The sequence below is a fragment of the Berghia stephanieae genome, chromosome 1 (assembly GCF_034508935.2).
Source record: "Berghia stephanieae isolate SIO BIC M18660-M18661 chromosome 1, UCSD_Bste_1.3, whole genome shotgun sequence".
NCBI lineage: Eukaryota > Metazoa > Mollusca > Gastropoda > Nudibranchia > Aeolidiidae > Berghia > Berghia stephanieae.
In genome coordinates, this window is record NC_088360.1 from 114,344,078 (window position 1) to 114,359,229 (window position 15,152).

A 15,152-nucleotide genomic window follows, 5' to 3' on the forward strand; every position below is an offset into this window, starting at 1 on the left:
ATATCATATGAAAGAGCTGGTAACACAGATTACAAAGCAGTTTGAATTTTGTTTCTATCTTGATTAGAAATGTAGTTACGGCAGTTCAAAGTCTGAAATTTCAGACCGATTTTTACCCCAAAATTACCATTGCAAAGTTGTGACCGAAATCGCGTGATGTTAATAAAAAATGGTCTTAACGTAAAGAATTGGTTCTTAGACGTTAAAGGAAAATTCAATATTGTCATAAATAATAACAAAGCTAAAATACAACATAATCACTTTTGGATTTATCCCCAATATCTCACTGAAACAATTGCAAATAATTCCCCTCTTTGAATTAATACATAGAGAATAAAAAAGGGTTTGAGAGTGTTTAAATGAAAAGATATAAACATGTTGTGTAATGACATAATGAGTTTATTTTTACCTATGGCAATTTAATTGCATATAAATAAAATGGTAGATTGAAAAAGTTCAAATATATTGAAACAGATTCCCTATTATAATTAGAAGGAAAGTTCTGGCTTTTAATACTTTAAAAAAATTCTGCTGAACCACTTTGGGTTTATTGCTATTACATCATTTGAACTGACAATTAATATAATTTTATTCCCCCCCCCCCCTCTCTCTCTCAATGTATGGGGGTGTCAAAATATATAACTAATACTAATAGAACTTCTTACCATAATAATTATTAAGGCTAAGGCCTTTAGAATATGGATACAAATGATAAACATATCTAAACATATGGGAAAGAAACTTGATGACTTGATGGCAAAGTAAAATAAAAGGGAAATTCCACGGGTAACGGACTGACAAATCAGACCAAAAATGCATACATTTCGTGCTCTGAAATGCAGTGTATTTATTGTATGGAGCTAATATTTCCCATGGACATGTATCATGTCCGCCCTTATCATATATCAAAAGGATAAAGATGAATCTTTATCAACTTGAATTTTTTAGACATTTTAATGTTGGTAACGGACTGACATCAGAAAATCCATCTTTTTCAATTTTATATGTAGATGGATCAAACTTTCTGAAGTTAAACCTTCCAGTAACAAATAAGTTCTTTTATAGTAACCACGAGATGTTGTTCTACAACACACTAGCAATATTTAAAAGATTGTCTAAAATTTGAATCTCTGCAGTCTTTGAAAAAGTGTCGGTAACGGACTGACAAATGGATGGTAACGGACTGACACCTCTGAATTTTATTACTCAGAATAACGGTTACTACATAAAATCCAGAGCAAAGAACAAATTATGTAATTAGGAGCAACACTGAATACCCATTGGGATTGATCAAACCAATACTCTTCCTTATATGGATGTCAAGCTACATTGGGCATGATGAGTAACTTGATGGGTGACATCTGATTACCTCAATCCCAACTTTGCTTTTGAAAAAATTAAATAATGAAATAATGATTCGCTTAGTTGAAATCTATTCTGTCACAGCCAAACGGGAACTTTATTTCAACTATGAAATTAAATTATCCAAAAAAAAAAAAAAAATGTAGATAAGAAAGGACTTAAAAACTGGGGAAGGTTTAACATTCATTTGGTACTTATTTTTGAAGCTTATTTTTATTCTGTATTTCATCTTGATTCCTGAAGCTTAGGAATTGTCAATAGGCATGACCGTCACTTCAAACTGGTCAATAGAATTGGCAGTCAATCTCTTCCTCATCTGCACTTGACCAGAAAGCCAGTTATAAGATCTGAGAAAGATCTTCAAAATTTTCATTTGGACCATTTTATCCTTGATTGTTACAATATTCTTATGCAGATTGTGGGATTTCTCTTAGAAGTACATTCTAAGGTTCTGAGGGAGAAAAATAAACTTAAGCCAATTTTGATTCCTGGATGAAATTCACTAACAATCGACAACCTCTTTTTCAGGGTTTTTTACACGAAACTTTTTTGAATTTTCGTCCTTTCTCTTTTTTCATCTCTCACAATTATGAAATCTTTTTCCCTTGGTGCTCGCCAAGAGTACCTCTTGTCCAAATAGAAATTTTCGATCAAATTATTTTATTTCATCTTGAAACCCCATTTCCATGATTAAAATATTTCAAAAACCATTGGTTGATGTATTGGATGCCCTTAGCAGGACAGGCATAGTTTAATCTTTGAAAAAAATTTTGGGAGGATTGTAGATCCTCAAAGTTGAATTCAGTATTTTACTTTCCTGTGTTGAAATGTGAGGCAGATGTGGATTTAGGTGTGCTTGGTTTACTTTCTTTTGGAGTTGTAACTTGATCGGCTTTTCTCTTTTTTTTCCATTTTGCTTGAAAAAATCCCGTTATTTCTTTTAAGCGTCCGGTACAATCACTTTCAAGTTTTCTTTGAGACTCCTGCTTTTGTTGCCTATCTTTTTCCTAAACAACGTAATGCCCATCAGTTTTCAGTCTTTCTTGATAATTTGAACCATGGATAGAGTAGGAAACTTGAACCTGTGAATAAAGAAAATTGAGCGAAATTACATCATAAGATCATAAGCTATGAAAGACAAATCGGAATAAAAAGCAAATCTTGTTTTCTTAAAAATAATACAGCAAAACTAAGAAAATAAAACTCATTTTTAACTTGTATCATATTACTTTGTAACAACTAAAATATTGACATTATACACAGCTAAACAGCTTAGTGACCCACTACATTTAAAGTGACTCAAAAGTTTTTCACATTAATTTAAATGTTTGATTTTCTTTTTATTTCTCCTAGGGCTTCTTGCTCCTTTAATAGAAGACTACTACTGGCTCCATTGTCATAAGGATATTATAGAACAATAAACAGTGTTTTTCCCTTAATTCAAACATAGCAAAAATCTTCAAGTGATCAAAAGATTCACAAGCTTTAAAAGATTCAACTTACCTATTGCAAAATAGCAGGCTTGATGTTGAAGACCAGTGTTTGAAATTTTATGATCCAAATGTTTATAAAATGGCTGCCTGATCAGTTGAAACACATTGGAGTGGACATTACTCTTGAGACTTAAAAAACAACTTTTATATATTGTCTTTGAATTAAAATAGAATTAGTCAGTCTGTTACTGTCAGTCGGTTACCCTGAAAAATGTCAGTCCGTTACCCAACAAAAGTACCTTAAATGACAAATTTCATGAAAAATTATCTTACAGTGCTAAAGCCATTCATGTAAGGACAGAAAATCTGAAATAGTGAGTCTGTACAACAATCACATCTTTCGTAGATGAAAAAATACTGTTTTAATGGTAACGGACTGACATACAATATCCCAAGGTCATTAAAACGACAGATGAGGACAACATTTCATTAAAATCGTAAATTTGAATGTTTATATAGGTTCCTGATACTTATAATTGTTTTAATATCAATAAACAACCGCAAAGGTGGCTATAATTTTGTAGAAGTTGCAAGATTTATAATATTGAGAAAATATTCTTTTCGTTCTTCAAATAGGGTATACCCTTACATTGAGCTATAATAAGCATCCTGTACCACAAATATCCATGAAATATCCTTATATTCATAATCCTGAATGATTTTCCAACAAATTGGTACCAAATTTTAATATGTTCTTAAGAATTTGTAAAACACCCCTTCGGTTGACATTTTCATGGAATTTCCCAAAATTAAATTAAAGCAATTGGTATTTTTTAAATATCGATATTATTAATATCAGATTTCACAAAGAGAAGAAATATACGAACTTTTAAAACAAAAACTATAAAATGCCCATAAATAAAGTTGGAAAGTATGTATTCAAAATAAAAACATAGTAAATAATAGTACTGAAAATATTATGGACTAAATTTAAAATAATACATAACTAAATTTAAAATATCGATATGAATATCGATATCGTCCGGCAGCCATGATGAGAAGATAATGTAAACATGGCATTTCGGCGCAGAGTTAAAAGGTGTCTGCGCATCGATATAGAGCCCTGAAATTTGGCATGAATAAAGTTTAGATGTTGTTCTAAAAACAAGCGTTTAAATTTTAAAAACACACGTGGTAAATAAAAAAATAAATGCATTTGAAAATTGCCAAATTTTAAATTAATATAACTCCTGGAATTATTAATGGATTTTTCCTTAATTGGCACCATTTAAAAGGAAATTGAAAGACGAAAATAATGATACCAAAATATCTGCGATATTCCTCTTTATAACGGAGTTATGCATTTTTAATTGAACCCCCTAAAACGCGAACGGCAATTTCCAGTCACAACTTTCCTATGGGCGAGCTGGGTCAAAATTTGACTGCCACTGCTGCTGCTCACTAAACTGCCTATGAAGAGGGAGATCTCAGATAACTCACTCTTATCTCATCTCTTATATTATAAAGCGGGGTAGCTCTCTCACCCAGGAGAGCTTTTGGCTATTCTTACCTGGTATACGTTCCGCCCCCCCCCCCCCCCCCCCCCCCCGCCACGCATAGTTGTTGTTGCCAGCCATTGTACATAGTTCGTCGGTTAAGTCTTACTTGAAAGGAAAATGATAACGGACTGACTATTTTCACCGACGGTGAAAATAGTGTTTTTTCACCGTACGGTGATAATAGCCTGACAGACTATTTTCACCGTATGTATTAGCCAATCAGAAGCCAGGATACTAACTGAATGTTCCTCAGCATCCAGTTCAATAGAATTCGACCCGACATCATTTTCTTCCTGCGTGCAAAGTTAAAAAAAAAAAAAATACCACTTAGCAATAATTTTATATTCAGCTACATTTTTTTTTCTTTTTAAGTTTTCCTTTAGAGCAAGAAGTCCCGGATTGATATCGGTGCTTGTGAGGCAAGTGGGCCAAATACTGAACAGTTTGGACCTCTCCTGTTTTGTTTAATTAATGTATATTGTCAATATTGTCTTTTTTCCTTTACCAGGCAGAAGATCAGTGAGCAAGACCTTACTTGGTCATTGGTTCAGATTTTTTAAAGAAAAGAGTACAGTAATAACCATCATGAAAATGTGACTGGAGAATGGGACCTCTGACTCTAATGGAAAATCAATTAAGTGAAATCATCCACTCCCTTACAATCAGATCAATTGCTTACTGGAGACTGGATCAGCAAAGAATCAGTCGCAATGAATCAATTGTGTAAGTGCAAACTAAAAACTGAAAAAAATTATTTAGTATAAATATTTTCATATTTTCATTTTTTCTTTTATCTTTAGTAAAATCGTCATACTAAGAAATAAAGCTCTCATTTATCTTTTAAAATCTTACATCTTTATTCTACAATGTGGTTTGCTATTGTAATGAGAAGACATGTTTAACAAGCTGAAAAGATGAATAGTATAAGAGTCTTTATTTTTTATACAATTCTCTTTTTAACGAATGTTTTTTTTTAAAACAATTATTCTTTTATGAACAAGTACTGCCACCACACTTTGATCACTACTGATTTGATTATGAGTCTGATTTGATTATGAGTAAAACACGACATTTATTGTGAATTTTACGTCTAGTGTTGTTTTGTTTTTTTAATCATGAATGCACTTACATATTATTAAATATTTACTGATCATTAAAAAGAATATTTGATGTGAAAATGTGAATGCCCTCTCAAATTCCTGACAAGTTCAGCAGAGATGGATATTGTTTTTTTACATCCAATATTCTTTTTAATGGTCAGTAAATATTTAATGGTGAAATTTAGCAGAGTATAATCATTATTAGCGCATATTGTAATAATTTTAAGAGAGGATTTTTCTAATTCTATTTCCTGGTACTTCTCAGCACATGCATTTTGGTTTGTTGTGGTTGCTGCTATGTGGGGAGCAACAAATCCTTTGCTAAAAAGAACCAGCAAAGGAGTTGAGAAAATAAAGAAAGACAGCAGAATCAGTCAGTTTATAGCAGAATTTTTATTCCTGATTTTGAACTGGAAGGTATTGCCATTTTCTTATTTATTTAGAATTAGATATATATAAGTAATAATAGATTACTCAACCACAGATTTGGGAACGGTGTACTCACAATATGACCAGAATCAGGCTTAAGCATTTGAACTGACAATTTATACTGTGATGGTATGCTCTTTGGATAGGCATTTTGCTCACATTTTCTTTGTTCTCTATTAACTGAACGTCAAATATGGAAGGGTTAGTTTTATTTTCTTGTAATTTGTTCTTAAAATATATTTTCTTTTTTTTTTTTTTTTTTTTTTTGGTATTCCGTTCTATGTTATCATTATTTTTAAAAAAATTATTGCTTGTAAATATATATACAAAAATCAAATTAAATCAACCAAAGCGAAGAAAAAAAAAAAACACAAAACGAACGAAGAAAAAAAAAGGCCCCAATGGGAACGAAACTAGTAAATAAAGAACTTTTTACAGATGCTGATATGAGATAAGGGAGACAAGCTCATTAATAAACATGATTATGAGTTAGCATGAATTGTGCCCCTTGAAAATCCTGATATTTAGTCTTTTAACCTTTCATGGTCTTCTTTCAATGTTGATTCTAAGTTGTCAGGAAACCAAAACATATAACTGAGCGGGTGGTTGGATGGGAGCATCACCCTTGAATCATTTACCTATGATGTTCGCATGGGTGTACGATCTGATAGTGATGTCGTTTCTTCTTCTCTTTACTAGCCTATCCTGCTTCTTTGGTTTGTGATTGTATTTTTGACAGGGATATTTTTTTTCTGTAAATCTTCTGCCTGTTTGTTCTTGGTTATTTATAATTTAGCTTATGATATCTTTAGGTTATGATTTTGATTTACATTTGTACTATTTTTGTTAGATTGCATGTTTTTTTTGTTTCAGCGGTCTCTCATATAACCTCAATTGTGTTGGAAGAGACCTAAAGCAACAAACAAACATATAACTGAAACAAAAGAAAAATAAATTTAGATAAAAGTTTAAGCCATTATTTAATATAAAAGGTTGAACTGTCTCTTCAACCAATACCAAGTGTATGTTTGAATAGTGGTTGAGTACAATTCTTATACTTAAACAGTTTTCATCCCATGCACTGTGGTACTAACTTAGTAGACTTGTTTATTGGGTTTTGTTGTAAAGGTGTGTGTGGGAGGAAGGGGGGGGGGAGTGTTTTTTTGTTTTTAAACATTTTATTGTCTTTAATCTTTCAATCATACAAGCCGTTTTAATGAAACTGATTACAAGCATTTTTTTCCCTTGAATTTCATGAATTCCTTTGTGATATAATTTGCCTTAATCAATACTATTCTCAAACGTTGTTTGAATTGCTTTCATTTCAGTACCTTCTTTCCTTCATTACAAATCAGATGGGATCTGTGGTATATTACCTGACCCTTTCCTCTGCAGGTAAAGTAGAATTATAAAACCAAAACTACCATTTTATAAATCTTTCTTCTCAGATGCAGCTTTTTCTCTTTGATGACCTTGAAAGAGTCAGATTTTAAATTCCATCTTTGATTGGTTAAAACCTCAAAACAATAAATGCTTCAATATGCCAAAGCAATTACATCATTATACTTAATACAAACTATGACGTCATTAGAGACGATGTTCAATACATAATTCTTACATTTTGATGGAAACACTTACCTGAGAATTAAGACCTGTTGACCTCTTAAGACTATAAAAAGGAGATACAGTAGAATTACTTTAAACCGAAATTTTGGGGACCTTCTAAACCATTTCGGTTTAAAGACATTTTGGTTTAAAGCAAGTTCCCATTTTGCGATGTTTTTCAAGGGTAGAAACTATTTAACAGGCCTCGAAGTGGGCCGGGAAAACCGGGAAAAGCCGGGAACTTTATTTTGAAATTTCCCGACCGGGAAAAGCCGGGAAAATCGGTGAAAATTGTCTGGGGCCGGGAAAAAGCCGTGAGAAAAATTTAGGTGAACAACAACCCAACATGTATTCTTCCGCGTAATCATTACCCAACCTGCGAACGATCGACTTAGAGCATGGCAGCAGCCTCTTATGGTTTCCTCACACTACAAGGCCCTATGTTATGACGATCGACCCAATCAGCAAAGTCCGGTCCGCATTCGTAGAGTACACAGACTTTTACCATGTTTCCTGTGCATGACGTAATTATAGTGGTTTAGAGTCATCGCTGAAACACTGGAAGACGGCAATGGGATAGTTGCGTCAGTTGTTGAATAAATTATCCAGGCACGGTTGATAAGTAAAAAAACCAAATTATGTTGTAGTTACATTTGAACAACAAAGTATATCACTGATCTCGTCTCATTGAGATATAAAGAATGATATAAAAATCAAGAAAATCGGCCGATAAATAAAAAAGTTGCAAAAAAAATCGAAAATAAACAAAAGCAATTTTTAAAATCGAATTTATTCGTAAAACAGTTGGTTTTCAACCGATTTTTCTGAAACAAGGACCAATGTTCTTCTTTTTTCAAGCCGATTTCAACAATGTGACTTTCAAATTCCTCAGAATTATATTTTTTACTTTTAGATTTTAGCTTTTAGGCCTACTCAAAAAGGTGTTATATTCCTTGCCACTTGCACAACAATAGCGTAATACAGTAGAACTCGGAAATAGCGAGTTCGACGGATCCCCTCCTGATTACTCGCTATTTCCGAGTTCTCGCTATTCCCGAGTTGCCAGGAAAGGTTATAATATTGCTGGTTATTCCCCTCCGTGTGTAATTCCAGTAAAAGCCGTCGCCCCTATTTCAATTTCTTCACAGAAGTGGCAGAATGCTTGTTTTTTTTTGTTTTTTTTTTTTGTGTTTTTTTTTTCAAGTAAAATCATGACTAGAAAAAAAACAAGAACATAGAAGTTTGTGTGTGTGTGTGTGTGCGCGTGTGCGCGCGAGTGTTTGTATGCACTCGGCATGTTTGATGAGGTAAGCAAGCGCATCACTCAATCACTGACCCATTGAAATAATGGTTCCACACTCCCCTCTCTCGCTGATCGTGTCGTTCGTTAACGATGCTACTCGCTGACCGATGCTGCGAAGTGAGGCATGTTGACATGTGCTTACCTCGCGCGTCGCGTGGCACCACATTGGGTGAATAATTGACCCCCACCCCAATACACACACACGCACACAAACCCAACCCCCACCCAAATTTGTTTCGCCTATTACTATTATGTACTACTACAGACTAGGCTACTATGTAATATTACTCGTAACGAAAAATAAGAAAAGAAAAGAGGCTAGGCTAAAAATATTTAAATTGCCATTGTCTCTTGTTTTGCTTTACTTCGTTCGCAGTCCTAGGCTGGGGCAGAAATGTTCGTTATTTCCGAGTTGACCTCTTTTTCATACTCGCTACTTTCATGCTAATTTTATTAACTCAAATAAGGGAAAAAAAACGGGGATTTAGATTTTACTCGCTATTTCCGAGTTCTCGCTATTTCCGAGTACGTTACTTTCATGTTCTACTGTACATCGACGGCGAGAAGCGTCTTTGTTTCGACCAGCCGGTTCGGTTAGATAGCCTGTGATTGGTCGAAGACTTAAAGACGCTTGATTCACTCAGTCGACTCATCATTGTCGACAAGACAGGAGTGCTAGAAACACACATCCCTCCCCTCATCTTAGTAGTGTGTGTGTGTGTGAGTGTGTTTTTTTTTTTTTTTTTTTTTTTTTTTTTGTGTGTTTGACTTGGTCATGAATGCGATTGTTAGCTAAGCTAAGAAAGACGGTCGACGTCCTTGGGCTACTTTAATTAATTTTCGTGACTTGTTATTCAATTATTTGGAGATGGCAGATTAAGGTCGTTTACTCATTGTAATTTGTACTAAGTTTGTTTTGTCTGTCTCTAGATTAACTAGCTTTATTTCATTCATGTGCAATTCAATAAGTAGGCCACAAGTCATTGGACGCTACTTTCTCTCTCATAGTAATATTCAAATGTCTTTTTCTCTCTATTGATTTCTCTTCTCTTTGTCTCTTTTCTCCCCATTTCTCTCTCTCTCTCTCTCTCTCTCTCTCTCTCTCTCTCTCTCTCTCTCTCTCTCTCCTCTCTCTCTCTCTCTCTCTCTATCTGTCTCTCTCTTTTTTAAAATATTTTTTTTGCATGTTGACAGGAGTACGTCTTAGTATTAATAGCCAGAGTCAATATATTTCTTTCTCTCAGTCTCAGCACACCTCTTTTTCACTCACATCTCTCTCCTCTCTCTTCCTCCTCTCTCTCTCTCTCCTCTCTCTCTCTCTCTCTCTCTCTCTCTCTCTCTCTCTCTCTCTCTCGCTCTCTTTTTTTTATTTTCCTTTTTTTCCCCACGGATGGTGTAGGCTTAGATACTGGATGGCTTGTTATAGTAATATGTACTACGAGCAGCGACATCTATAGAGTATATGAAGTCCTAGACTACGAGTCAATAATTTCCCCCTCTTTTCTGATTCTCTCTCTCTCTCTCTCTCTCTCTCTCTATCTATATATATTATATTATATATAATATATATATATATATATATATATATATATATATATATAGGTAGTGGTAACTGGTCTAGAATTGATGAATATGCTTGAAAATTACTACCTTAAAATTTTCCCTAGAGCCTGGAAAAAACCGGGAAAAAGCAGGGAAAAATATTTTCCTGAATCACTTCTAGGCCTGATTTAAGGAATTTGCTCATTTAATCATATCATGGGTTTCCCCTTAAATGGAGTTGTTGAATAAATGCCATCTTCGTAACCATTTTAAAAAATTATTATTTTTAAATTTTATTTTTTTAATGGGTTTTTTTTTTTTTTGCGTGTATTTAAAAAATATTTTTGGGGGTTTTCGTTTTCCATTCAAAATTGTTGAAAGAGTTGAGTTTGGGATGCCATGTTTTTTACATATCTCCGTCGTGCTCAACTTTTTTTTCATGGACTTCACATAGTATTTTGATTTTAAACTCCAACGTGTAAGCACAGTGCTTTCTTTTAGACATCTTTTAGTAAAATGTAAAGCTAAAATAAGATCGAAAGTTCTTGTGCGATAATTGATAATGAATGATGTGCAGCTACTCAGAGGTGAAGTGAAATGGAAATGAAAAGGAGTGTCAATGCTAAGCTGTCTACTACACACCCTTCTTTTGTTGAAAAGCCATTAGGGTCAAAGGCCCAATTACATAGAACCTCCCGCTCCCCTTTAGCCCATCACACACACACACACACACACACACACATTTAAACTAAGTGGAAATGAAATGGCATATCGTCAATAGTAAGTTGGTTAAACCCCCCCCCCCCCCCCCCCCCCCCCCAAATTGTCATGTTGAAAATTTGTCAGTTCCAAAGCATCAACACATGAGCGAGAACATCTCGCTTACGTGATTCTACAACCCAACTCTCTCTCTCTTTCCTAATTTTTCGCCTGCCAGGCACCCGTTGTCTTCCTTTTCCAGTCTGCGCGATTGTGGTGTTGGCCAAGCCCAAGTGCAGCGATTGAAGTGCTTGCCTACCCCCCCCCCCCCACCCCCCCCATTCCACCCCTCACCCTCATCTTATACTTACGCTCTTTGTTTAATATCGCCGGGCATTATTACGTGTGGCCACCTTCCCGAATTTTTGAAGAAAAATAGAGAAAGAGAAAAAGGGAAGGTGCTCTCAAGTTGTTTCGGTTTAAAGAAAGTCCTGCTTAGAAGTATTTCGGTTCATCGTAAGAATGAAGAAACTAGTACAATTTATTAAATTCTTTGCGGTTTAAGGTATTTTTCGGTTTAGCTTCTTTCGGTTTAAAGTAATTTTACTGTATTAGACAATGTGCACACCCTATCTTCAATTCTTGTGTGCTAATATGCTACAATTTGGTTTTGTTTTATGTTGTTTAAAGCCGTTGATCACTTCATTACATATGCCAGAGTTGTTTTACATGTGCCACAACTGAGGTTTGGTTCTTAATGATCTAAAGATTGGAAGAATTGAAGCTTAACATTAAGACTATTTTTATTTTTTTCTGTATGTGTGTTTTTTGGGGGAGTTGAAATAAAAAATTGTAGAGCACCATTATACATTTAATTTCCCAAGTCTTTCACACGAAGTGTAACAGACACGCTAGCTTGCCAAAATTGTATGCAATCAAACAGTCCTTAACTCCCAAAGTTCTGTTTTCAGCAAACATCGACAGTTATATCATTGAAGTTTTTTTTTTTTTTTGTTTTTTTTTTTTTTCCAGATCTTACCTTGGCAGTTCCTGTCACAAACTCACTTACTTTCATTTTTACAGCTTTGTCATCTTTTCTTTTAGGAGAGAGGAGTATGAAATTAGGTATGTCGGAGCTATACTTACCATATTTTAAAAAGAATAAAATAATTCCCTTTATTCATCCCACTGGGGAAATTTGTCTCTTGGGTCTAATCCAAAGGAAGACTAGAATAACTCAGGCATCAGCCGCAGTGCAGCTGCGCAAATTGTGCTTGGGTGAGGCAACTTGCTCAAGGCCACACAGTGCAGCAGCAGGTGAGCGAACTCGGTACCTTTCGGGAAAGAAGCAAAGGCCGCTGGGCCACGCTGCCTTTAATTTTCATATTTTGGTTGGTCCAGTGATCTGGAACAGCTTACATCAAGTCTCAGACTTCATCCACTAGCTGTGATCTGTTATTTTTAGGATTTAACATACTTCATCATTTTAAAGAGATGAATTGCGCTATGTAAAAATACATTATTATTCTTTTATTATATCATCAATGTCACCATTATTATTGTGAAGTAAAATATTTCAGGATACCCTTTCTAACTTTAAGCATCAGTTTACTGTTTGTTATAGTTTACATTTCTTCTTCATTTTTCAATTCTGTGCTGGCCTTCATCAGTTTTGAATCATTTCTCTTCTAAGCTATTCAAAACTATGCATCTATTTTAAAACAGAATTGTTTATTTTAATCAACTGCATTTATATATGATGCAAAGTAACCAATATCTTGTATCTCCAAAGTGTCAACTAAATGTTATCATTTTCTTTACTATGAGCTTGATAACATTTGGATACTTAAGGTTCCACTATTTATGCTTTTATGAAATTATGAAGCACAAGTTGAAGTGCTTGTTTATTCTAGACTCCTTTATTTCATCAATCTTTTACGACATTTTAAATATTTTTAATGCTTTTTTCTTTCATTTCAGAAACCCTTGTTGGAATGACATTTGTGATAATTGGCGTTGTTTTGTGCGTTCTCAGCAAAGAATAGGATAAATTTTAACTTAATACGTATTATTATTATTATCATTCATTCCATGATTACCTGAAAAGTTTTGATTTACAACTGGAAAAGATTCAAGGACAAATATAGGGGGGTCAGATTAATATATCTGTCTTTCATTAGCGTGCTTTCATTTTAAAATGGCTGTTGCAATATTTTGTAATTTATTTACCAGTGTTATTATAATACATGACATTAATATAGGGCATATTCATAACTATGTCATGCTCTATGTACTTTTCAATTACAAGTAGGACAAAAGTGTAAACATTGACCAGTATTTTAATCTGCTAGATGAACAAGAAATTGTAATCCTTAACAATTTCTCTCTTGCTTTTACTTTGCTAAAGGATATGGTTAATTTAATGAAATAGGAATTCACTCCAAAACTGTGTCACTTCACATATTTTCACCAAAAAAAAGACACGAAAAATTCGAAACCTGTAGGGTATGGAATTTCCCTGAACTTTATGAATCTAAAATAGGCACAGCATCTGACAAGGCACCTGGAGCAGGTTTGGGGGAAAATGTTACCTATCTGATGAATGATTAAGCATTTCTAGTTTGAGCTTCGAAGTTGAACAACATTTTGCCATATTTGAAAACCATGAGTGTTGCACTTGCTTTCAATGGGCTTGTAAAAACTTGTAAAATTGTCAGAATTCAACAGTAGTAAAAGTGGCTGCTTCTTGTGTCCAAACAGGAAACAGAACTCAAAGGCATTTAAACCTTGAATAGTTTCCAATGGGATTTTTGCATTCTTTCTGCGAAGAACTAGATATAATGAAGTGGGTGTGGAATTCCCCCACCTTACCCTATATAAGTTAATATTTTAAATATTTTTTTTAGAAAGAAAAAAACAAACAAAGATAAATAAATAGAAATTACTGATACCAGTTCATCAAATTTTGTAACAACATGAAATTCAAAGGTAATCAACAAATAGCAAGTCTTTTTTAATTATCAATAGGAGAACTCGTCTCTAAATCTTAGAGGGGATCTTTTAACCCTAACACTAACAGACCTCCTGGTTTCAGTGCATCTAATTTGGGAGTAGTAAGAGAGATGGCTTCGTCTTTTATTGAAGTTGCATGTTCTCCCTTGCTTATGTTTTTTGTTGCAATTGGTATTGGTATGCACATTGTTCCCACTTCTTTCTCCCCTTATCATTGACATTGAATTTGATGGGACCATGTTATCGTTATTCTCTGTCTTTGTGGTTGTGATGTTAGTGCTATCAAATTATCAAGGCAAGCATTCTCATTGACACGTAACAGTTGATTTGTGTGTCTTCTTTTTGTCATAAAACCTGACAACCAGAGGGTAGATTTGTGACGAGGTGCTATCATTACTTCCATCTGTAGAAAGGCTGAAGGTTGAATTCTTAATTTACTGACCAGATCAGTGGAATAGAAGTCTGCCAAACACTTCGTCACAGCAGCTGACTTGGTTCATGCATATGCTCTGGCAATCTTCGAATCCGGGAACGTCTTCTTAAATAATGATCCGGCGTGGTCTGCCACAGCCATTGACAAGTTGTGTCCAATTAAAAAAATAAGAAATAAAAGTTCCGCTTGAGTAACTTTCCTTTTGAATTACTCAGCTTCATTGTTTTTGATAAAGAAATTTGAAATACTAGGTGCTGTTGAGGAAGCAACCAATTTCTGATATTTCTTGGAGGCCACATGTACTTTTACATCATTCCTGCCACCCGAGGAAATACTAAAGTCAGAGTTTCATGAAACACAATGTGCAAAGGATATCCCTTTCTTATATTCACTAATGGTTGGAAATTCTTTTGTATAATCCAGCTGAAATTTACACAGGACTTTCGGTTTCTTTGCAGGTGGAGCCATGGCAAAAAATCCAAAAGAATTCGAATTTACAAAAAATATAGATTGGATTCGAGGAGAGATCAAGCGATGTTCTTAAGATGAAAAACAAAGATCAAATGAGATCAAAAAACGGCAGAGGCGTGAATTTTCAGGGTGGGGGGGGGGGAGAAAGTTTTCGTTTTTTCTGTAATCCAATTTTTCCTTTTGTTTTTGTCAATATGAACTGAA

At 34.3% G+C, this 15,152-nt stretch overlaps 1 protein-coding gene across 1 annotated transcript in view; it reads left to right on the forward strand.

Moving 5' to 3' along the window:
• Positions 1-14,842, forward strand: part of LOC144962799 (transmembrane protein 234 homolog) — a 15,125-nt gene extending 283 nt beyond the window's left edge. The window contains exons 2-6 of the mRNA XM_078896062.1: positions 4,863-5,077; positions 5,720-5,871; positions 7,212-7,278; positions 12,065-12,157; positions 13,013-14,842. Of these exons, the coding sequence (XP_078752188.1) occupies positions 5,065-5,077; positions 5,720-5,871; positions 7,212-7,278; positions 12,065-12,157; positions 13,013-13,077 (390 nt within the window). The 5' untranslated portion in view covers positions 4,863-5,064 and the 3' untranslated portion in view covers positions 13,078-14,842. The remainder of the gene's footprint in view (positions 1-4,862; positions 5,078-5,719; positions 5,872-7,211; positions 7,279-12,064; positions 12,158-13,012) is intronic.
• The last annotated feature ends 310 nt before the right edge of the window (positions 14,843-15,152 follow it).